This window comes from Camarhynchus parvulus, chromosome 2 (assembly GCF_901933205.1).
Source record: "Camarhynchus parvulus chromosome 2, STF_HiC, whole genome shotgun sequence".
Classification (NCBI taxonomy): Eukaryota; Metazoa; Chordata; class Aves; order Passeriformes; family Thraupidae; genus Camarhynchus; species Camarhynchus parvulus.
In genome coordinates, this window is record NC_044572.1 from 142,738,606 (window position 1) to 142,764,023 (window position 25,418).

Below are 25,418 nucleotides of genomic sequence, written 5' to 3' on the forward strand. Positions count from 1 at the left end.
GAACTCCAAGGCAGGAGCTGAAATTAAACATATTGTGAGAAGGGTTTGGAGATGACAGGGATATAGCATGGATTAAAAGAGGACCAAAAAAATGGCAAACAGTAGCTAGGACTGGTTTTACTGAGCTAAAAAGAGGAGACCAGAGAAGCCTGTGACAAGGGAGGTAAAGGGAACCCTTGCAGACCACAGGGAAGATGAGCCAAGCAGGTACTGGCTGTATGAAATCTGCTGTATGAAATCACTGAGGTGCCGTGTATGGAGCACAAACAAAATTTAAAATAAAATTAAAGGGGTTAAAAGCAGTAACAGGGGGTTTCAACTATTGAGAGAAATTACAGTAGAAAGATGAATAAAAGCTGAAGAAAATATCTCTGTATGCCAGGTTTTTTTTTTTTAAAAAGCATATTTCCCAGGGAACAGACAAAAGAGGTTCAGGAAATGGTAGAGCCAAACTTATAGTAAAGCAAATGGGAGAAAAAAAATTGGAGTTTAATTGAACAGGAATACTTTTCAATTATTCTGTTGAAGGGAAATGAGAAAAGGAAGTTGTTGTGTGGTGATAAAACCTTGACATTTTGAAAAAAAAAAGAGTAAATGAGAAGAGGTTTTGGGACAATCTTAGTCTGCCTCGAGATCTAAGAACAAATACTGGATCTGTTTTCCATAGTAATTTTTAAAGAAGTATGGGATGCTATTTGTCGGAGGACTACTATGACAGAGAAATTAGAGAAGGAAAGAGCAGAACTTGAGACTAAACCAAAAGAAAACTTTCTAGTGAGAGAGATGCCTTTGTGGTCCTAATGAATTTACCGTGCTGGAAATGTGCTGCTGTGGGATGAGTCATCAACACAGAGCAAGAGCAGGCAGGAAGTATCCTTGTCATCTGCAAATATGCTGGAGTTCAAATGTTACCTATTTTGAAGTTGCCCAAAATACAACCTCCAAATGAGCACATTCCTAAAGGACCCCTTGTACACTGGCTAAAGGCAAGAGCCTTAAAGGTCTTAGTTATAAAAGTCCCCTGTTATTGCATATTGTGGTGTTGTAGCTATACCCACCATAGCTGGTTGAGTTTTGCAAGGAGCTGCAAACCCTTTTTTTCAAATTATTTATATAGCTAAAAACCAAATAATTTTCAGAGTCTTGAACTTCAGTCTTGAACTTCATTGTCCCTAATATCAGAGCTTAAGTTCCTATCCTTGTTCTGAGAGAGGAGCATCTCAACTGATTTCCCTGTTTTCCCTATGGCTGTTGGCTACTCAGGGAATATTCTTTCCTCTTTCTCATTCTTCTGTGATAACAGTCACTAGAGAGTTTTATTGACAGGGAATAGAGGCTACTCTGAATTCTTCAAGATTTCCACACAAAAGAAATGCCTGGTTAGTAACAATTATCATGATTTCTACTTCTAGGTACTTAGCCAAAGTATTGCTTACTGCCCTTTTTCAGGTTTGCTGGGGTCTGTTCTGGCTATATGATATGTCTGTACAATGATAACTAGCATTAGAAAAAGGAATTTCAGCCCAAATCTCTGGTACCTTGGTACTGTAGGAAGCAAGTAAGGAAAGCTGTGCATGCAGAGCCTTGCTATGTGTAGGGATGTGGCTTTTGGGAGGATTAATTGTACTGCAAATCCCCGCTTTTCTCTCACTCTGAGCATCTTCATCTGTACTTACAACCACAAGCAACAGCAATACTACCCTAGTCAAGTATCAAAGGCTGAATAAGTGTTTTTCTGAATGATTTAAATTGCTGCTGCTCTAGATTCAGTTATTGCAACACTAATTGCCTCTCTGATTCTGCAAATCATTGTGGATCTTCTTCAGTTCCTCTTCCTGGGAAGGAAACCCGGGAGGAGTAGAAGGAGGAGGAGAATGTCCTTCAAGCACTCTCCTACAAAACAGGATCATGCCTGTGTTCCTTATATCTTTCACAAGTGCACATTATTTGTTTGGATTTTATTCTAAAAAATCAGTTGTTCAATCCTGTTTTCTTAAATGGAGGGGAATTTTTCAATTGGTATCTCTGGGGCTTTCAAGAATAGAAATGACCAAGGTATGTGCATTGCAATGCATATTTTTAGTCAGCACTGATAGACTATAGGAGATGTAAAAGACAAGTCCTGATCAATATTTAAATGCCCTCATGAAATGAACATTTTAATAAAAAGGCTGGAGAAAAAAACAGGTTATGAATCATTTTGAATTAGTCATTGCCTGTTGCAACCACCACTCCACATTTAACTATGGTGCTATCCAATACACTCATACTCTGGCAAGACTTGAACCATCACCTTAAGAAAAAGCAGTTCCTGAAGGGGGCTGTGAACACTTACTCTCCATTGTGGTGAAAGTTGTCATATTGCAGAAAAAGGGAAGCATAAATGGTCTCAGTCAGCAGAGAGTAGATGGCAATCATGATGAGAAGCACTGCCAGCTTCAGGACAGAGTTGAGACGAAGAAAGACTGCGCAAGTCACCATTGCCAGCACACCAGTGAAGACAAAATACTGGACAGAAAACAGCATTGGTTAATTCTGGTGATCACAGATAAGCATCTATGAAAACAAGAGAGTAACCAGAAGTATGGAAAGATTATTTTGAATTTCAGTGCTCAGCTAAGTCCTTTTAGGGCCCAGGCACTTTGAAAATAAGTGTTTTGTTAAAATAGAAGTGAAATTACAAATTCCATATTTTTCATGGTACCTCCATGTCAGCAGAGATCATTTTCTGTGCCTTTATAGCATTTTCATTGCATTATAAGTGAAATATCATCCTCTATAATTAAAAGAGGAAAGGGAGAGATGCTGCATGCAGTAGTTTGCTACTGAAATGTCTACTAGGAGAAAACGATTTATATTCCTTTGGAGTCTAAATTTCCACAAGACCCACAAAATGCTCAGGATGGAAGAATCATATTTCTACTTTAATTCTCCCATGCTGTTGGAGAGAGGATAAAGCCACAGTTTTGGACTTTTTTTTCCTTTCTTTTTTTAATTTTTATCTTATAGGTCTAGCTTGGTTACATTACTGTCCTAAAATGTGATGCCTGGAAGTTTTTTTCATATCTTATTTTCTAATGTTTTCATTTTTCTCAATGATTAGTCATCTGCCAAATGCAATCCATGCAGCCGATACTGGATAGAGAGACAATCATGGCCATGAGCTGTTCAGACTTAAAATAGCAACATCAACACCCACAGTCCAAATGTAGTTTAAATTAACTCCAATCACACAGCTTTAGGAGCGATTGTATTCATTTTTCTGGGTACAGCTTTTCTCTAGTACAGTTTCTCTGTAGGAAAGTCTGCATCCCTGCTGTTTAGAGCTTACTGCTGGCAGTATCATGACACTGCCATATGACTTTCCAAGCAACATACTTCTCTTATCTACACATGACCAACACATTGATTTTGTTGCCTGCTTGCTCATCTTAGAGAGGGTTTTTTTTTTCTCCAAAACCAATCTTAAAATAACCATAGCAGTCTAATTACTCTCTTTGTCATGTAAGAAGTTTTGCTCTCCATTACATTCACGTGAATTAGGTAATGTGTTTTATTGCACTAGGTTCATTAAATCATTGCTGGGTGTGTTCCCAGCATAAAGGTTTTGTATAACGTTCAAAGGTTAAATTGTATTTGTAAGGCTCCATTAGATCTTAAGGTTAATTCCTTCTGTAACATTCCTCTGCTTTTTCTATCAACACATGGAAATGTTCCCTTCGTCACAGTGTTGAGCCCCTGACTCCACCGCAAGGTGGTGGTTGCCATATGACCTTTGTGGATCCACACCTCAGATTCAAAAGTACCCTCAGAAATACCTCAGGACAGGAACAGATGTCTGTAAAAGAGGCAGAGGAATTGAAGGTCTGGTTCTTCAGGGCTATTGGTTTGTCAAAATCACACCAGAGCTGTGAAGAAATAAAAAAAATCAGGGCTATATTGTGCACTGGTGACTAATTGCTTGTCTGGCTGTCTGGATTTAGGTCTGGGACAGGGTGACCTGCTGCTCTCCATGCCAGCTCCCCACCTGGCACCAAGGGCTGGATAAATGGACAGTAAGAAGACATGCAGTGGAGATGAAATGGAAAAGGGGGAGCTATTTGTGCTGCAGATATTCAGCATCTGATCAGCCTCCCTATGCTCTCTTTCCAGAGTGGAAAGATGAGCTCCTCTGGGACTTCCAGAGGACTCAGGTTGGACTCTTCAGAATGACCTCTCAATGTGCTTAGATTTTGCTATAAACTACAGAGAAGATTATTTAATTGGGAGCAAAAATCAGATTGAATGTGAGTCCTTTCTGCAAGCTGTTTTCATCTGCTATGGATAGCGTTATCCTTTTGGACACAGGACACCCAGCCTTCTTTTTCATGGTATCACACAGACCTGGCTGTGCCAAAACATGATGTGGTCCCAGAGCAGCAACTGTGATGCTTAGAATGGAAAGGAATAAAAATTCACTCATGAAACTATGGTTATGATAATGTAATATTGCTTTTTGTTGTTATGGCCTGCATTGATTTTAATGGTATTTCCAACTGAGAGCATTAGATACAAAGAAACCAGCATTGTAGAGTTGGAATACATTATGGTCATAAAATAAAGGAAAAAATAATTAATTGCTTCATGTTTTGACACTTAAAGCAGATGGAGTCTCCTGTCATATATATTTATTTACTCTGGATGATTATAATAGGTCATGTCATCAACCTGGTGTGTACAAGCTAGTTGGAGATCTTTTTACCCAATAGTTAAAGAATTCATTTAATGAGGCCCAATTTCTTATCATGAAATTCCAATTAATTTTGAACTTGGCACTCTTCTGTTTGTTCTTTTAGCCATTCAGCCATCTCTGCAGTGCAGTATTGCAGTATTACCTGGCTGGCTGTGCACTCTTCCGTGACACCAGACAATCAATGGTACTTTCTGAAAATTTATGAGGTATAGTACACCTCTCTGCAAGGCAGAATGTCCCAATGTCCCCAGGTGTTTTTTAAGAGACTTTCAGGATCAGAAATTTAATTTTATAACAATAAGAATGCACATAAGACTCACAAGACTCATTTTCCCCCCTGGTGAAACCAAAGCTTGATGGCTCAGAAAACATCTGAGTCTTAGACCCCTCCAGTTGGCTGCATTTGAGCTCAGTGAACACATAAAGCTGCAAGGCTGAGATGCATTACCTGTTCTTAAATGCATGCAGGTCCCTCCTGAACAAACTATTATTATGGAAGAACTTTGACATATGAAATAATGAGAGTATATTAATATTGTCATTTCCTATAGAGATCAGGACTCAGTGACTCAAGTCATTGTCCAGCTAGATATATGACAATACATATGACTGTTTCTGCTTTATAGAAAAACACTAGTGTGACAGTAAAATGTAATTTTCTTTTGACTGTCTTTGGATTAGCCAACCCAGAAAATTGCAGCAGACAAATCTTAAAAAATAATGCACAAGAAATCAGGGGAAGTAACAAATTGGACATAGATAGTGTGTTTTAGAATTTTTTTTTAAAGATCAAGACTAATTGTACCAAAATCTTTCCTGTAAGGTATTTGTTATACATGATTTCAAAGCATCTAAATTCTAAAACACTGCTCAGTGATTTGTATTGTAATGCACCACTGTCCTTTTCTTCAGGAAGTTTTCAGCCCAATTGAATTTCCTGACATTTACTGTATTTATATTTTTTCAGTAATGATAGAAATGCATTTTTCTTTCTTTGATTTACTCTCCTATCAGTGATACTTTTAATCTATCTGTGAGATATTTACCACATTCTTGGCTCAGACCTGCCCGGTTGTCTGACACTGTAATCTGCCTAAATTATGCAAAGCTCTCTCGTGTTGCTGAATGCATCAGGATAATCAGGGCTCTACTGGAATTTTTAAAATTATTATTTTAACAATTGTTTTATTTTTCTTAGTAATCTAAATAATAGTAGAAGTGTAAGATGAGCTAAGAATTTATGAGAGGAAGGATTTAATATCCATAAGTATTTTTTTGGATTGACAGTCTCTAAGAAAGTATTCAGCATGTCAGAAAATTACAAATGGTCCTCAAAGAGTGGGTATGTTGGACAAAATGTTTTAAAAATAGATGACACTCATGAGGGAGAAATAATTAGATATTTCAGAAATACATAGATCAAGCAATAGATTGAATTTCCTGAAGCTGTGATGCTTTGCCTTTTTTTATGTTATCTAAATCACAGACAGCTTATAGATGTAGTTAGCAAGTCCTGTAGCAAGCTTCATAAGTCATAAATCATCTTTTACTGTATAATATTCCTTGGTTCCCTATAAGCTTACAATATTGATGATGGCTCCAAGAAAATTAATCAGAATGGATGCAAAGATAATGACATTCCTTGCCAAGTAGGTCTCATTAATCCAGCAGCAAGTTTTCCGGAGCATTAAGGGTAAACATTTGTAATCCTCTGCCGTAGTGATCAGCACGAGAGCGGAGTGCAGCATAATCAGGATAGAAAACTGAATGACCATTGGGATCACTCTGAGGAAAAAAAAAAATTAAAAAAAAAAGAGAATCCAGCATTAAATCTCAGCACAATCAGTCAATAAATCAAGGGAAAAGCTGCACTACATGCCCATGTAGAACTAGTTAAGGGAGTCAGGAGGGCTGATCACCTGTGTGGCTTTGGATACAATTCATCTCGCTGCATAGTAGCCTCTTAGGTTTATGCAGATAGAAGCCAACTTGAGATTCACATGACTCATTCTCCAGTGGCTATACTTTGATCCTGGGTTATGGACACTGACAGAGGGTCATGCAAAATTAATTCCTTCAGTTTCCCACAGTACAGCCGTATTCTGCAACAGCTTTCTTGCTTTGCAAAGCCAAGTGGCTGTGATCTGATTTGGAACTGATAGTTTCTAACTATACCTCAGATATATATAGACAGTCTATATTTGCTGGTGTAGCCTACCAGTTCTGCTAACCTAACCTAGCCTGATCCAGCTCTGAACAAAACCAAATTCAGCCCTTCAGAAAGATTAGGATAAAGCCTCAAGAGGTCCAGCCTGAGGACACTAAACATTAGTACTTAATTTGGACTGGCAAACTCTACATGTAAAACCCATGTATTTGAATTAATACTATAATAGGAGCAGATGATAATAGAATACTATAAAGGGAGCATCTACACACCTAAGTCTGGGATATAAACCCAAAATTGCAGAGTAACCTGCTTATGTGCTTGAGAAAATGAAACCTTGTGTTTGTTCACACTAAAATTGTAGGCAACAAATTTTTTTCCACTGTAGTTGTTCAATTGAAGATTGATGTGCTTGGCTCTTGCCTAAGCCTGCTTGATTTAAAAACAAAACTGAAGGTGGCATAGTATGACCTTTGAGGAGAACAATCCAGTACCTGTGCTGAGATTTTGATGAGAGCATGCTGATAAGATCAAGTACAATAAAATACATTGACAAGCTTAGAGGAATCCAAACAAAAAAATTGCAATAATTTTCTGTCCATGAACTTCTCCCAGAACTAGGACACCAGGCTTGGATCACCCCTTCATCCAAGAAGAGGTTCAAGACCAACAGATTTCTTTTCAGGGATTCTCTTACTGCCAATCAAGTGAAGTTTAAAAAGAGCTTTTGCCTTCCCTCTGTCTTATGTACAAATCAACTGATTTGAGCCAAAAGGAAAACTTATGTAAAACAGAAGATGCAAGTTTTTAAATTAATAACAATTTGAAATATGCTTTTTTTTTCCTTCACAAGAATAACCCAGTCAAAAATGGACAGAAATAAGAGTATTTCAGCAGTCTACTCTAGTAAAACCTATTGTCCATGCGAGCATATACACAGTTCATTGCAGGAAATTGATGAAACTCCCAGGCCTCTGAGAAGGAGAAGATGAATCACTGCAAAGTTGGCAATGTAATATAATGGTTTCATAAAGGGCAATTATGGTAAAAATATGACATTAATTTATCTCACTTAGATTAATTTCCACAACTCCATATTTCAAAGAATGAAAACTATTGTTAAGATTTTTGAATTCATGTGCATCTGCCCTGTCAGGGAAAAATGCATGAATGGATCAAATATTTATCCTTAGGGAGACAGATATAAACAGAGAAAATTTTGAAACTTTCATACCTATTAAATGTGAGATATGATTCCCTTCTTTAACACACAGACTAAGGTAAACTCTCTGGGAAACTTCCCAGAGAACCTTAGTAATATATGTTTTATGACAATTTAAATAGCATTTTCACCAAATTTTCAGAAACAAAAAACTCAGCTGAAAAAATATCCACACATCTACTTAAGGAAATACACAATTTCATCCTTGTTCAACAGAAATCTGAAGCATTTACTGAAAAACTCTTATATGTGTTTTTAGGAAATGGGTAAGTTACCATGAGGACTGAATTCTAGTTTGTTAGTGGTTAGTGGTTTCATGGAAACCATTTCCATGGTTTTCCACCCGAGTGTTTGACTTCTCTGATATTTACCAGAGGCATAACAAATGAATATTCAGTTATTTCAAGGATTCTCTGAATCCAAATCCTGTCTAACTTTGTGATAGTTTGTTCAATTGCTCCTGCCTTGAACTGCTTTTAGAACTGGAACTTAGGAAATTTGAACTTCCAGATTATTTTCTCATCCAATATGTTTAAGCATATTGAAGTCTTCTCACTCAAAACCCCTATCCTGTTATTTTAGGGTTGCTCATCTGTTGACAGGCATGCTTTTTAAAAAATTGAAACACACTTTTTGAAGCAGATTATCAGAACATTAAAAAAATGAGACCAAAATTTGTCTCCTTAAGCATTGACAGTGATTTTCAGCTCCTGACAGAACATAGGAAACGCCAATAAACACCCATGTGTCTCCAAAGCTTCTCTCACAAAAGGGGTAGTGGTAAATACCCTTTCCCTAAATATCTTCCCAGTTCTAGCTAGCAACTTTGCAGGGCATTCTTGAAGACAAGGTCACAATTTTTTTAAAAAACTCTGCTGATCTTTTCTTGTAGGAATTTATTTAACCTTAATTTTAACCTATTTGTATTTGCAGCCTCTTTAACATTCAGTGACAAAAAGGTCCTCAGGGAAAAACACAAGACTACTGGCAAGATGAGAAACTAGGAGGTGAGAGAGCTGCAGGCAATGTGTTTGTGTGACTCCTTCCCCCTCACTCCAATGGCACCAGACACCCTCAGAGGAGTTAACAGAGATGAATCTGTGCAGGTAGAAAAAATGTTGGTTTTTTTTTTTTTTTTAATCTGGTATGCCAGTGATTGATATAGCAGCAGAAATCTTTTTGGAAAACAGATTCTGTTAATAAGATCCATAAATCTTCTTGTATATACTGAAGAAAAAAAAATAACAAACAAAAAAACCCATCTACCAGAAGTAAAGGACTTGAAATGTGTACTGGAAGAAGAGCTTTTAAAAAGCAAGCAAACTTACTGGGAGCAATATAGCACATAAGGAACAACAGAAGGTCACATGCTACTCCAGGTACTTTGTCAGCTGAGAATTACAAAACATATGAGACAACACTGCTACAGAATGTATTTGCCTGCCTGCACCTAACCCCCTCTTTGGTGTTCTCGGTCATCAACCTGGTAATTCACATCTTCCAGAAATGATCCAAGAAATCTTGCTGCACTACTGTAACACAATAAATGTCTTATTTGTTGTACAAATAATGTATTTTCAAAGTTACTCTGCTGTCAGCCATAAGTTAAGGTTCATCTGAGTGCTAGAAACTATATAAGAAATATGTTATTCTGGGAATTCTCTTTTAACTCTTGCTCTGTCAAAGACCAAATGGGACCAGAGGGTTGTTACAGTGGCAGTCCTGTTCTAGAAAACTGACCTCGGCCCTTGCATATACTCTTGTGACCTCATTATTAAACTGTAGACAAAAATGCCAAATAATATGTTTGAGTCTGTGAAATGTGGACACCAAGGTCTCATCTATGTCAGATTTTCATCACCTTGATAGGAATATCTTCCTTGGTCAGCCCCAGAGGAGAGCAAAGTGAAAACAGATCTACCAGATCACCTCCATGCTTATTAATGGCCTGAGACTGCTTTTCCCAGCTGGCCAAATCACATTGTCAGCAGCAAAGCAAGCAGCACAATTCTCTTACAAAGCATTTATTAACAAAACTGAGAGAGTCACTGATACCCAAGGATGATTATCAATCACTTAGCAAAGAGGCATAGCTATTGTTCTGGATCATGTTTCACCAGGACACACTGGAGCAAATTTTTGTAACTCAAAATTTCCACTTAACTTGGTGGTAGTTCTACTTGAAAATATAACAATATAACATCAGCACATGCTGCTGTCTTACTCAAAAACATGTAGCTGTAGATATTGTAAAAAAGTGGTTAGTATTGCAAAAAAGGTGAACAAATATTTCCAAACACTTCTGGGGAATGAGCAGATTTTATTGGTTCATTGCATACCAATCCTAAAAATGTTATTCCACTGTGTCTCTAAAAGTGCCTTCAGATATATAGAGATAATTTCTATATTTACCTGGAAGAAGGGAGCAAGCTTTGGATAGCAGTGATAAATACAAGAACAATGAATGCACACACCAAGTTTGATTTGAATACTTCATCCCGCATTTGAGAATACTAGAATAAAAAAAAAAGAAAACACACACAGAAAAGTAAATTATCACATGAAGTAGTTTCATTAAGCTTGATGTATATAGGAGACATGGGGAAAATTAGCACAATGCACCAATAAATCAATAAACCTGAATTTTGTTTGAAAATAAAACCCATTGAATAAATTGCTAATAATCTGGTAAAATATTTTAATCAAGAGAGCAAAGATCTGTAATTTGCAATACAAAATTGTTCTGCTTTGTTCAAAATTATTTGCTTTAAAAATCCTGAGGGAGATACCAGGAGCTTGTGCTGCTGTGTAGAATACTAAACATTTAATTGCTTAATAAAATACTTAATAACCAGAGAAACCATGAATCTCCTCACATGAAGACAAGCACTGGAGTCATCTGTGACTCTGCATGCATGATGGCACAAAGGTATCTCCATGATGGCCAAATTGGGGCCGCTCTGCTATTTTTTCTATTATGCAGTTAGAACTTTCTGGGACTATTTGGGATGCTGGGATGCTGAAACTCTATCCTAACAAAGTCAGAGGGTGTGGAAACTTGGCAATATGGGCGTTCTCTAATTGTAAAAGACTATTTGAGGTGCATTGTTATAAAAATTTATAGAAAAAATATTGTTCTCCAGCATATCAAACAACTGAGAATACTATCAGGTTCCTTTTTTAATGGAAATTACCAAGTGGAGTAACAGACACATCAATAGACCACAGTAGGTCAGTTAAAGGGGAAATATTAACCAAGTCCTCAGCTGTTATTTATCATTGCTAATTCAATTAAACTGCAGCTGCTTACAGCAGATGAAGATTAGTCCATAGAAATATGTTTTGTAATTCTCTATATCCTTCATGGATGCCACCAAAGTTTCTTTGTGTTATAAGAAATCCTGCAAAGGCTTGCCCCAGTCATTTTTCTTCCTCTGAACAATAACTTCATTTTGTGCAAGCCTTTTGCTGTTTTAAAGGGGCTGAAAAAAAGGTTATAAGAGTCAAAGCAATATCAGGTACCAGAGTCTCTCTTCAGATATTTGGAAATAGAGAAAACTGCTGTTATTAATGCCTAGAAAGCATTATAACATAAAAAAAAATTAAGAGACATTAAGTCAAGAACATACACTGAGAGAGTCCAGCTTTGAACTGGATTCCATAGCTAATTTGCTCTTGAAGGGAGATCCTAGCTTAGACTTAGACTTAAACTTTCCCCACATGGATCTTTGGTTGGGTCGTCATCTCAGCATAAACATCTGATCAAAACAGTCTCAAGCTCCCAGATGGAAAAGAGGTTTCACTTCCCTGCTCCCATTTGTCATGAATAAGAGAGGGGGGACATTTGTTGGTGTCCCTCATTCTGACTCCTCCTCTCCTGTGATTCCACCTTGTGTCTGCTGTTGGCAGTATCACTTTGGCAAGATTTTTGGCCACAGGTAATTCCACTTCATTTTGCTGCTGGAACCCCAGAGGCACTGACCCTGATTTCACATGCAAGGAAACAGAACTGCATCAGCCTGCATAAATAATGGACCAGGGCTTTTTTTTCAAATAGGGAAAAAGAAAGGTATGTTCCTTAAAATATAACATGAAATCCCAACTGTTCCATAGGGAAATTAAGGCAAACTAGATGAATGAAGCACAAACATAGAATGGCCTGCTGTGTTGAGCATTATGTCAAAAGGATGGATGCTGTGTTCTAATCAGTAACAACATTGTGATGAGGAATTGTTGGCATCCCTAGGCAGCACTGACATAAATGATAAATGTAGCAGCTCTGTAGCAGTCTACCCCTTAATGACTTGGAGAAATAATTGAAGGATTCACTAAGCCTCAAGGCCCTTCAAAAATCACAGGGAGGCATGTAGCCAACCAGAACTGTGTAGAGTGGTAGGAAGAATTGTGATGTGACCTTGTCTGCAGTGAAAACCTTCCCTGCACACCCCACAGAGCCGCCTGTGCTGGTGTGACTTGGCCATGGGCCAATGAAGGCTCCCATGGGGCTTGGGCCATTTACCTGCATGGCTGGGAGGGAACTGCTTATCCATTCCTGCTGGCTGAAACTAAGAAAGGCCAGGATTCTCCTGTTGAGAATGCTGCTTATTCCTCACCTCTCTCCTCCAAAGCCTCTTTGAAAGGGGAGCACCAGTAATATGACAGGCTTCACATGTTCCCCTAAAGAAAATGTTTGTGCACTGGGGAGAAAAGTGTTTGGTCTTATCCTCACTGCTGCTCTTTGACTCACAGAAGACCTTATAGATGAAAAGAGAGACCAGGTTTGCTCTTCATCAGAGAAGTTGGAAAAGTTCCTGCAATGCAGGAGAGGAATGGAAGAACATGTTTCAAAAAGTCTAAGACAGGAGAGGAAATGAACTTTTGGGAAGATCAAAGAGGAGACAGAGATCCAGTTGCTGACCAACAATAGAAAAGTTGCTGGACAGGCACAGAGTTTGCCCAGTCTCTTGCAGACCTCCTTGCAACTGGAAGTTTCTGAATTGAAGGAAGGAAGTGATGCCCATGGCTGCTGAGATATAGCAAGCAAGAGCAGCAAAATTGTTTTCCTACTCAGGTAATTTCTATTTATCTTACCAGTCAGAAATTGTGAAACAGAGAAACTCAGATATTTAGGTCTAATATTTGAACTAAGAAAATGTGTACTTTGAAATTCAAAGTTCTTTTGATATTTCCAGTGTGCTCACCTCACAGAAAATACGTAAATGTTTCATGTCTAAGACCAGCCTGTTTTCTAATCCAAGTACAAATACGCAGGAAGACTTTGAATATCTTTATACAAACATTTACATTGGAAAATTTCTTTAATAAATCCCTACCAGCATGTAAAATTCCCTGTCCTGTACCTCTGCTTTACCCTGTATGAAAGTACATAGTATGGATATTTTAAAATTGCTGATATTTAGGGAGATCATCATGGTGATATCTTTTAATTATTGGAATAATCTGACGTAGGATCAGATTTTCCTATGAGCTATTACATAATTGGAAATTTTAGCATCTTTTCATGCTACCATCAGAAGTACCCTCCTGTGATGATCTGCCTGCTATTTGTGAAAAAAAACCTCTAGCAAAATTGAGGGTGGATTGTCTCTAAATGACATATCAAGCATTAATGAATGAAATACAGGTGAGTAATGACTAGTCAAGTTCAGTAAAGAATCTATATCAGGTGGGGTCCTGCACAATCCTATGAAAAACGAAGTTTTGCAGAATTCATAATGAAAATAATGCCTAAGAGAGGTAACCCATTCTCTGATGTAACTGCTAGTGCTTGCTGTGGAATACACAATTATCCTATCACCACAGAAGGACAAAGAGAGAGGAGTGGCAAGATGTTCCAGTGGCTTAAACTGCAGTGACATAGCAATTATCTAAACCAGTGAAAACGAGGATCTGTCCAAGCTCCATGGTAGTTTTGTGCATGTTGATTCCAGAATTATTTTGGGGTTTTATTACTAAACTTTTGAAATCTTAACGGAAGAAATCCAGAAATTTCATGGATAGTGCAAACCTGATATCTGGAATTGCTTTATAGTGAAAAAAATTCAAACCAACCCAGACTGTTTAAACAGAGGTCCAATGTAACATTTCAGACCTATTCACATCACCCCATGATCCCACATCATGGTAGTAGTCCTGTTACCAATGCAGGAGGAAGAAATGTAGTTTATTGTTCATGTGATTGCTCACTTTTCTGTCATTTGAGGTACAGAAAATTAACACAATTCTCACTGAATGAGGTAAAGGTAACACTTTTTGGCCAGGATCTCAGCTATTTAAACCTGAATTTGCTGTATTTCCTAAAGGGACTGGAAGAAGGGAGAAAGTGATAGTAACAAGATGGGATGGAGGAAATAGCTGCTTTCTGCAGGAAAATAGTTCAAATATTACTTTTTCTATGACTTCCTGAAACCTATGGTTAAGCACTGAGGTTATAAGGACAAACCTGTAATTACTGTACAGGCATGCAGGAGGGAAGAGACATTGCCCATGCTGTCCCATAAGATAATTGCTCCTGTCTGTGACAAAGAGAACACAATGATTCATCTTCCCTTAATCCACATCAGTCCTTTGCATCCTTGTACATTCCCCATCACTACCTGAGCATCCTGAGCAGAAGCAAGGAGGAGCTGACCAGAGGCTGCCCAGCTGTTGGTGGTGGATGTGCCAGAACAAATAAAGCAGTGGTGATATTTTTTAAAACTTTACTCCTTCCTAATATGAGAAACCAGATTAATTTATGGAACAGAAACTTGACTCAGTCAACTTTGCTGAATGGATTTTGTATTTCTATTGCCTGTGCTACTAGTTGGGACTAACACTTAAGGAAATATTGAATGAATAATTCTCCAAACACTGCAGCCCAATTCTCCACTGGAAATATTTTACCGGGAAGAAAATATACCAAATCTGCTAAAAATTTTAACTTTTAAATAGACTTTTTCAATCAGATGCAATTAAAAACTTTATTAATAATTTAAATCTGACCTATGTAATGTGATGGATTAGGGTATGGATCTTTTTTATTTTCTTAAATTGCATTTAAATTGAATTCTACACTACCCTTATAGTTTTTCTTTGTGGCTGACAATTGTGAAATATAAAATAATAAGAGAGTTTATTTGCTGGATATGGGATCTGATCCTGGGCACTGCCATTTTACACCAGCCCATGCTCAGCCCTTGTGTGATTAAATAGCACAGTAAGACTAGGTGAGCCACTGACAAGTTTGCTCATTCATCAAGTTGTTTGTGATCAGGCTTTTTCCTCCTTTAACCAAAAAATTTTAGGTTCTTTCACCATATTTTTTTATCTTGTGTCTTGAAAAGATTAAAGATCATTCGTGACTTCTGGGACTTTATGCAGTAATTAATTTGATATCAGAGATCTTGAGTTCTGCTTGCTCTGGATCTGTGTCAGCTTTGCATGATGACTGCACTGAAAGAAGTATCTTCATATCTTCCTTTTCAGCAGATAATTATTTGTGGATAATTTGGTTTTGGGGGGTCTACCTTGTGTCTCAGTGGAAACATTCTCATGAGGAAATGCAATCTTGTATTTCTGTTTCAGCAAACATTTGTTATTTCTTCTACAAGATTACTAGTGCAATAGGGCTTAGGTATACTTCAAGCAGAATTTTTCTTTTCCGGTCGTGATAAAACTCTCACTAATCAGCTTTCCTGAGGACTAGTCTCATAAATCAAGTAAAAATGTCTGTTTTCCAGTGGAAGTTAGAGTGTTGATGGAGAAGTGAGCCTCCATGCTTTCATTTCCCTGCTATTTTTATTTTCGTTCAAGTGCACATAGTATTGCAGACCTGCTGTTGCTGCACTGTCATTGCAAGTGAGATTATCAAAGAAAGTCAATGAAATTATTTGACCTGTGCAACTTCACTCCATGCCATCAGCTTTCAAGGAGTGTTCTCCTATTACCTTATCTTTTAAAACTTATAACTTACATCTGGATGTGGACTGAAAGAGAAGTTAATGAGATCATATTGCTGTTGAGGAGCAGTAAAGACATGAACACACATATTTAGCGCTTACAAATGGGTTTTTAAGAAGGATGTTTAAAACAGAGAGCTGAAAAATTACTCTTGACTTGAAATAAATATTGAAATAAATATTGCTGCATAGAAGACATCAGAGGGATTCTATGACTAAATGGAAGGAACATATCTATATAAATATAGATATGTATTTTTTGAATAGAAACGTAAGTTTATTAATATGCTCAATCACCATTAGTGCCAAAGTAACCTGTCATCTGACAGAAAACTGCTTGTACTCAATACCAAGTCCAACCCAGTCAGTGGTTGCTGTTTTCAGAAACTGAGTTTGTTCTGTGTACATATTTTCCAACAAGAAAATACAATCATTTCAGCATTATAGCACCTGCATCATGTCACTGTGTATTATGAACTCTAGCTCAGCCCCGCCTTCTGAAAATTGAAACAAAATGAAAAAGAAAAACAAAGCAAGAAAAAACAACACACACTAGAACCTACAGCTTTTCTACTTCAGTGAACATTTATTACAATTTGAGTTGTGAATATTGCAGCTACCAAGCCCCAGCTACCTTATGCTCCAGGCTGGAGTCTTTAAACATCAGTGAAAAAGGCTTGATATGCTCTCTTCTCAATTTATCGCCACTCCGTAAGTCGATGGTGTGCTCTATTCGCTTGTTAATTTCCTCAGGCCCAGACTGGACATGCAAAGCTTGTGCAAGATGGTTTGGAAGCAGATTTATTGAATTTCTTGTTAGGGCAGCCAGAGTCTAGGGGAAAGCACATGCAAACAGAATAAACCTGCTGGTCCCCTTGGGTTAAAAATGCAATGTTTTAGTTCATGTTGCATTGCAAACCATTACAGCATTCCATGCAATTCATTCAATGAAATCTATAGAAGTGTAAAATAATAACTCTGTTCCACTAGACACATACAGTACATTAAGGGGAGCATTTTAATGCCTTCTTTCGTGCAGGCTAGGAGGTTTGTTGTTGCACTGAGCATTAGGACTATATTCCACTTTCCAAATTTGATATTTAATTATTAAAGCATGCATGAGGGGAGTACACACCAAAATCACAGCAGAATATCTGACTCAATGGTGTGTTTTAATAAATAAGAATGGAAGCCATATAAAACAAAATCCACAACAAAGGAGTAATGAAGTTTTTCTCATCTCAAAGTTACTGGATGCGTGTAGTTAAGGAACAGATCACTTAGTCAGGAGTGAAGAAGGTGACACTTCTGATTTCTTCAGCATGGGTTTTCAGATAATATGTTCTTCTTCACTACTGGTATATTTCAGCCAATTTACATTACAGTTAGGCTATATGATTTAATTTAACTGTAATTCATATTGGTATTTAAAATATCATCTCAAATGCATTATTCCTTTGGTATTTCAATGACTAATCAAAGGAAAAAATTAAAATACTTTTGCTTCACAAAGGAATTCTAGCAGATATAGTATGAAGGGTGTTTCAACTTCAGCAAAGAGTTAGAGTTTGCTTTGATAAAGAGAATAACTCATTCCCATTTCATGGTGCCATTTCATGACACAAACCACAATGAAGTAGCTCTTTCCCACTTGAATGGGAAAAGAAACTCTACTACTGTAATATTCCCAAGAGTTAAGAAATGTTAATGAATGGAAAGGATGTGAAACTTCATACATCATAGCATAAGACATTTCAGCATTATTATGGGTGGGAAATAAAATTCTTCCTGAGAAAATTTATTCCACAGGTCCTTCCTGAAAAGACCTTCAGCTCTATCTCCTACTGGGCATTGTTGAAACAGGAGCTTGGGGTGTTTTGTCACCAGATGTCCCTGGAAAGCCAGGGGTGATACAAATTTTGTGATACAAATTCTTTTGTATCACAAGATTACATTGGGCAAATGCTATAGGCAGGTTTCCCTTGTTAATATTCAAACTATAGTAAACAAACATATTCTAATGAATCTTGGGCAGCACATTAAAACACAGGAAGGGTCTCAGGTACCCACTGCCAAAGCCCAGGCGACAACTTTCCATACAATCCTAAAATCAAATCCATGGACTCTGTATGCACAGATAGTATTTTATATTCCATCTTATTAACAGTAATTTAAGATCCCAAAATACAGGCGAAAATCTTCTCTCTGTTTCAAAGTAAAAAGCAGTTTTCCTGTTTGTTTAGTAGAAAAAAGGCTTCAGTAGAGAAGTTTTGGGATGACACTCAACTTGAATCCTCCCTTCTTCTGTCTAGCAAATCACTATTATCAACATTAGGAGAAAAAAAAGTATCAAAGAAACTTTTCTCATGCTTAGCTTTCAGATATGTCTGGATTCATATCTTGGCCTGGGAGGAAACAATCAAGGCAAGTGGATAAATGCTATATTATTACACACTGTGACACTACTTTAGTTTAAGTACCCCTATCTCTTTTAAACTGAGCTAGGAAGAAAAGCTTTTATCAATTTGTGGGGTCTGAAAGGGCATGAGGGTGTCTGAAGTTCCTGCTAAAGGATAAGATTACATCAGATGGTGGTATGTACATTGATTCCTCAGAATTACATTGTATTTCTGTTTCTGCACTGGAAACGAGGGTGGAGAACGTCCCTAATGTTTTTGATGAGCATTTTGTTTTATTTATACAAGGAAAATAATCTCAGTTCATCCTGTTAAGCAACTATATTTTGGTTAAAATTCTATTTTAAGCTGTGATTAATGGGAAGGCTTGTCTCCTTGCTCAATGTATGAAGTGTTTTATATCTCATGGTAGATGGACATGACATAACATTACCACTATAGCCATGGTGCCTGTAGTATTTTGCAAAAATAGACTCTGAATTTGCATTTATATTCACAATATAACAAGGAAATTCATATTTTTGTTTCATCATTTTCTCTCCCTCATATATATGCACATACTTAAGAAAACTGCTTCCCTGTGTTTAGATATAAAAGCAATGAAAAAACATCATGCAAATTATTGTCTCAAGAATAAGTTCTAACCACGCTTTTTCTCTTATCCCCCTCTTTGCTCTGCATCTTTTAAGACTTCTTTATGCAAACACAAAGAAATATTGATTCTACCTATTATCTCTCCTTCACTTTTGTGAGCAGCTCTATAGAAGACACAATTGTGAGTTCTACAATGGGCTTTTGAAGTTTTATGATGCTGACAATAACCATTGATCATACAGGAACAAACACAAAGTTCTATTAAAAAAAAACCAAAATCACAAACCCTAGCCAAACTTGCATCTGAAACTGAAAGAAGATTAATTACAACAAACAAATGATAAACCTCCAACTTTATACAAATTTTATAGAGACTTTAAAAGGTAGCTTAGATTACATTTTACTGCCTTTCTGGGAAGTTTTCCTGCAAAAAAGTCCAGGCACACAGCTCTCAACAAGAAGGGAAATTTTTAATCTGTGACATTAAGAAAATCTTAGGAAGGTTTCAAATTATTTTTTTCATACCGCAAGCATCATGCTTTGGAAGGAAATAGGAAAATAAAAGGTCATATGCTCAAAAAGACAGGTTGCAGATAGGATTTAACTCAAGAGGAAGACACCTAAATGAGGGTGTGTACAAGTTTAGTGTCTACATGCTCAGTGTCTAAACTTCTATTTCTTCCAATACACACTCCAGATACTTTCAGTTGCACAATCATATGAAGCTGTGGTCAGCAGAGATGTTCTGGGGACTGGACAATAGTCAGGAGCCCGAAGGTGTGGCACAAGACACGGGGACACCATGGTACCACTGGTCAGTGGTGAGGACAGCTGGGCAGTGCTGGGGCAGCTCAGCTCAGAAATGACAACAATAATAACAATGGGGCTGCTGTAACACACAGATAACTTGACTTTGAACTGATTTCCACCCTTTTCTTTAGATTTGTCTGTCATCTTGGCAGTCTTTTAGTATAATTTCTATGCTCACTGTTAAGCTTTACTGCAACCACTACCAAGGTACACCTATAGAAGACAGACATTTTAATACGCTGTTTTTCCCAATTCACATCCTGACAGGCCTATCAGGTGCCTCCACCAGCACATCCAGTGACCATGTTATGCTTTCAGATAGTCCTTTTCTAAGGTACATGGAAGAAATCCAACTTAAACTGCCATTAATTCATTCTAGAGGAGGAGGCCTTTTCTCTCTTGAAATAAAATAACTTCTGTCCAATTTTCTTTGTTTTAAGTAAGAAGCCCAGACAATTGTTTGAATAACAGAAACCTCCATGCAAGTTCTTGGCTAAATTTCAGACAAGAACTTCCACCCTTGGCTTACCTCACAATCAGTGCAAGGGCACATAGTGATACTGGGGCTGTAGGTGTAGTTTTTGCTAATATCTGTGACTGCCTACATAAAAAGGGGCAGTGCCTACATCTACAATTCACTGATTCAGGCTGTTCATAGAACATCAGTTCAAGGTAATGAGTGTGTGTTGGGATAAATTTGAGTTTGGCTTAAGAACACTCCAGAGATTTCTTTTCACATTCTTCCTAACATAACTTGAGTTAAGATACATGTGATCAATTGCTCAAATTTTGTTGTAATTTATATTTGGTAAAGAAATAATTTAAATTCTCTTGGCAAATATTCAAACATACAGAGTGATTCACTGCTGGGTTGCTGCTTCTACGATTCTCAAAGCCTGCTGCTGACAGTGACCTTTAAGTTGTTTAATTAGTGTTATTAAATGCTTTTTCTGTCCAAGACTGACACACCTCTGGAAAATGCTACTACATCCTAGTATAATTTAAATATATCATCTGAATTTTTTAGAAAAAATACATTATTTATGAGCAATACTGCCTATTGTCTCAACTGTAAATTAAAAATTACATAATAATTGAATCATACATGGAATAGCAGATTTTTAAAATCCTGTCTCCACCAAAAGGCTTATTGTTAAACTGTGTTATATAAAATTACAGCTTTTCCCAACACCACTTCAAATTCTTTAAAAAAACCTGTGACAAACTGTTCTAAAAGTAGATTGTTTATTGCCATAAGAAAAAAATGTTTTAAAGAAGCTGTTAAGCTATGACTATTTCAATTACTTTCAAGTCCTTTTTACTAGTACTAGGAGCTGATCAATAATTGGATAAACCCACTAATCCTTTATTTTTTTATTTGTCTTTGTTAGCACCAAGGTCAGGTTTCACTGAGAAAATGACCAGAAAATGAAAGCCTACTCTACACAGATTTTTTTGGACTACAGAAATTGGAATATATTAAAGGGAAAGAAATAGAGAGAGAACACAGGATATCCACAGCAGCATGCACCCATATCTCTATTCCTGATGAAATGACAATATAGAGACAGGTCAACAAAAATACAGAGAATACTGTAAGGCAGTGTACATGCAGATGCACAGATGTACAGAACACTTATAAAACAGGTGTTTTATATAACAGCAAACTGTGCCATGCTCCAATTCTGTTTGAAGAGATGAAGACACTGCTGTGGGCTGACTGATTGTGAGATTTTATCACTTCTGAGCACATTTGTAAGAAGCAGAAGACGGTTGACAAAAGCAAGACCTCCACACAACAATGCTTAAGGTTCAACAGACGGTTCAGACAAGTAGGAGTAAGGATGTGCAGCAGAAGAGAGGATCTATCATGTCATTACAGATCCCTCTAAGAAAATGAAAGAAAACTTCAGCTGACCTTGCGTCATAAAGACTCATCAATCCTCCAAGTGCAGTGAGAAGAGTGGAGTCTGAGGGTATTTTAACCATTCCATCTTTAATTCCTCTAAACAATAATGATTTCTCTTTTTTTTACCATACAAGAATTGTTGGTTCCCAGGTTGCTGGCAATCAGCCATACAGTGCTTTTGGAAAATATCTGATCAGGAGAAGTTGCTATTATCTCATATTTCTATTGAGCTACAGATGTCCTTAGAGTCTAAATCATCTGCTAGTGAACTTTAATTGTACCTTAGAGTATGAGTTTTTAATATTTTTTGTTAAAAAAGCAAGAAATTAAGAACCTGATTTCACAAAGTGATTTTTTTTGTCCTTCCCTCATATATTAATAAACTAATTTATGTGTTTTCCTCTGGGAAAATGCCCTTTCCCTCATCCCTTTAATTTGATGGCCCCACATTGAAGCTATGCAATGAGATAAACACTCTCACTAGAATATTCCAACTAGTTTAGTAACATTAGATTTATTTTTAATTACTTTGTGGGGTGGTTCAATTAAAACTAAGGCATGCAGCATTTAATTTCAGTTGGGAAAAAGAAAAAAAACAATGAATCCAAAATCTCTGCTTCACTGGCATTTTCCCAGTTTAGAGACATGATTTTCCTGCCTTGAAACAATTTGTTCAATCCTCTGCTGTTACAGTACATGTTAGAATAAAGGTTAAAGATGAAGTTGTCTCCTCTGAGGCCTCCATTGTTGAAGTGCACTCAATCATGCATTCATCTCAGTGACATTAAAGGAAGTTTGACTTACGTTTTGTTTTCCCACTATGTTATCAAATGGAAGTTCAGGGCTCCAGGATCCCTCGGTAAACGTAGCTCCACTGTTTCTCCTGTCAGAGGAGCTGACAGCCTCTTTCACAATATCTTCAGGTAAAGTCAACAGACTCTCCTCAGGTTGTTTAATTAAATAAGTCTCAATGTTATGTTTCCTCAGGAATTCATTGCGCTCTTTGCCGTGCCCTTCTTCAACTTTATAATCCCCATTCAGGCAGTCCAGAGTGGCTTTGGAGATGTGAATCCTCCTGCATAAGTGAAATAAGTAGTAGCAAATACTGATTGTGCTCTACTATACATAGGTTAGAAGGAGGTTTTGAACTGTATATTGTTTAACATAATGGATAAATACAAGGTTTTTTATTGCAAACAACGAAAATTAAGTGGTGCATTTAAAAACATGAGCTTTATTTGTAGTCAAATAATCTCAAAATATGTTTACATCAATCAGATGTCATTAATGCACAAAGTCCTGTCACAGGAAAAACACTTTGACATTCACACCTGATACCTTTGCTCATAGTTGATAGTTTAATGGGAGACCTTCCCGAGTAAAATGCTATTCTGAGTGAAAGAAAATTGTACTTCAGGGAAGTATGTTGAGAGAAGAATAAATGGTAGGCACTGGAGAAGTTTATGTGAAGGTCTTTAATTTCCTTCAGTTTCCTGAGGTAGCTTAAACATTTGAAATTAGTGGTCTGATTGCACCTGAAGTGAGTTAGGGAAATAGGAGAACTATGCAAGGGAAAGCAACATAATGTGTTCTATTAAGACCAGGCAAAGAGTTCAATAAACTTTGGCCAAAGTGAATTTGAATTTAAGAGATTATATGCAAAAGAGCTCAAATTTTACAGTGGCATGATAGGAATTTGGATGTCTTCCAGCCAAACTATTTTTAAGGAATCTTCAAGTTCCTACATGTAGGAGAATTGCAGACACCTCTAGAGCCCATCAACATGGTCAGCTATGCTATATTCTACAATGCAGCAAGAGTTGTTCATTAGGCATTTATCTGGCCCAAAGAAAAGACTTGTAGTGACTTTAAACCAGCTTATTTTTTAAATTTTGGGTGTATTTCACTTTCTGAAAGACAGACTTGCATACAGATCCCTAATATTCAGAGTGAGCTGAAATTCTTGATCCTTTCTTGATGACACATGCTACATTGCTTTTCTCAGGCACCACAATTTGTCTTTCTCCCGTGAAGGAAATGGTCCTAGCATGTCCCTTGGGAAATTCATTCTGTAACTCAAAGGATATGCCAATACAGAATTGAACTGCATAATACTTTGATGGAATAAAAGACTATAAGGGCATATATGATGTGTATGCATTGCTAGAAAATAAAGTGCTGGTTGTGTTTAAGCAGTGTGAAGTGTCCAGGAGTATCACAACTTGGCACAAACTGTGCATGTGGAGCATTCAATATCAACATCTATTTAAAAGATCAATAATTTGTATCCCAGACATTTTTAAGCTGCCTCAACTTCTCTGCTTCTTTCCCAGGTTTTTACAACTTTCTCTGTCTAAAGTCATGCTGTTATAATGATCACAGAGATTAGTAGTATTTTGTAGTGAAAAATCTGTAAAACTCATTATAAAACCAGTAAAAATGTTTCTCAAATATAAGCAACTTTTGGCCAGGACTGAAACAGCAAAGCATGTGACCTCTCAGAAAGATGATGAGTTTCCTAGTCCTAAGAAATCCAAAAAGGCTAAATTGATTTAAGTAAAGTACTAACCTAAAACTAAAGAAAAAAAGAAAAAGGAAAGAGAAAGTGATACACCAGTTGCCAAGGTGACTATCTCTCTCTTTAGATTCAACTAATATAATTTAGGAAATAAGGGGAAATAAGGTCTTGAAATATGGATTTTGTGATGGATATGATAACAGCTTTACCAGAGTATGGCGATAGCTATTAATGTGATATCCTTAAGTGGGCCAAATATTAATAAATAGTTGGCAGATTATAAGTATTTTCTGGATTTACATTTTGTTCTGCTTGCTTAAAAAAACTTAAAACGTGGAGACATATCTTTTAATCTTCTACAAATACAGTACATTGGGAACTTGATGGCTGAAATAAAAAATATTGCCTGACTTACTCTTGAAAGTGTGTCAGGCCTGCAGTGTTAGATGATACCTGTCATTGAGACATCATTGAAAATTAATTATTACCTAGGATTTATGCAGTTCAGTACTGCAGAGTAATAACCACATACACTAAATAAAAACTATTAGATAATGGAATCCTGGCAGAAGAATGTCACTGACTACAAGATCACAAGATTTCCTTCTCAGGTGCTGCGGACACATTTTTTACTCTCAGAAAACCAGAAATTGCCATTTTTTCTCAGTGCTCCTAAGAGCCTTCCCCATGGCAGCTGGTCTGCTGGTTCATGCTCCTTCTGTCAGGTGCAATCTCTCCCTGCATCTCCCGAGGTGGATGGGGCTCAGGGGCACACACAGGCATTCAGGGGAAGAGCTGAGCCCCTTCTTTCCTGCTCTCAGGCTGGGTAAAAGGACATTTCCCATCCTCAGCTCCTTTCTCCACTAATCCCTCAGGAAAATGCTGCAGTTCATCTTTGCTCTTGTTTTACACCCTGAGAGCAGGACTGCTCATAACCCTGGTGAAGCTGCTCTAGGAAAGGGAATGACCTCACTATTACAATAAGTAGGGGGATTTAAATACTTGTGGCAGGAGAAGTAAGGAGAGGCTGAAATGAATTTAACTGATCTATTAAATCTGCTCTGCACACTAGGAAACTCTGATGTAAA

At 37.2% G+C, this 25,418-nt stretch overlaps 1 protein-coding gene across 2 annotated transcripts in view; it reads right to left on the reverse strand.

Moving 5' to 3' along the window:
• The window catches only part of ADCY8 (adenylate cyclase 8), a 116,516-nt gene that overhangs the window by 18,857 nt on the left and 72,241 nt on the right, over positions 1-25,418 (reverse strand). The window contains exons 7-12 of one of the 2 annotated variants that reach the window (XM_030971180.1): positions 22,617-22,887; positions 16,717-16,914; positions 10,534-10,634; positions 6,316-6,517; positions 3,819-3,908; positions 2,336-2,508 (exon numbers count right to left, since the gene is read on the reverse strand). In XM_030971180.1, coding sequence (XP_030827040.1) covers positions 2,336-2,508; positions 3,819-3,908; positions 6,316-6,517; positions 10,534-10,634; positions 16,717-16,914; positions 22,617-22,887 — 1,035 coding nt within the window. The remainder of the gene's footprint in view (positions 1-2,335; positions 2,509-3,818; positions 3,909-6,315; positions 6,518-10,533; positions 10,635-16,716; positions 16,915-22,616; positions 22,888-25,418) is intronic. The other variant, XM_030971179.1, reaches the window with a different exon arrangement.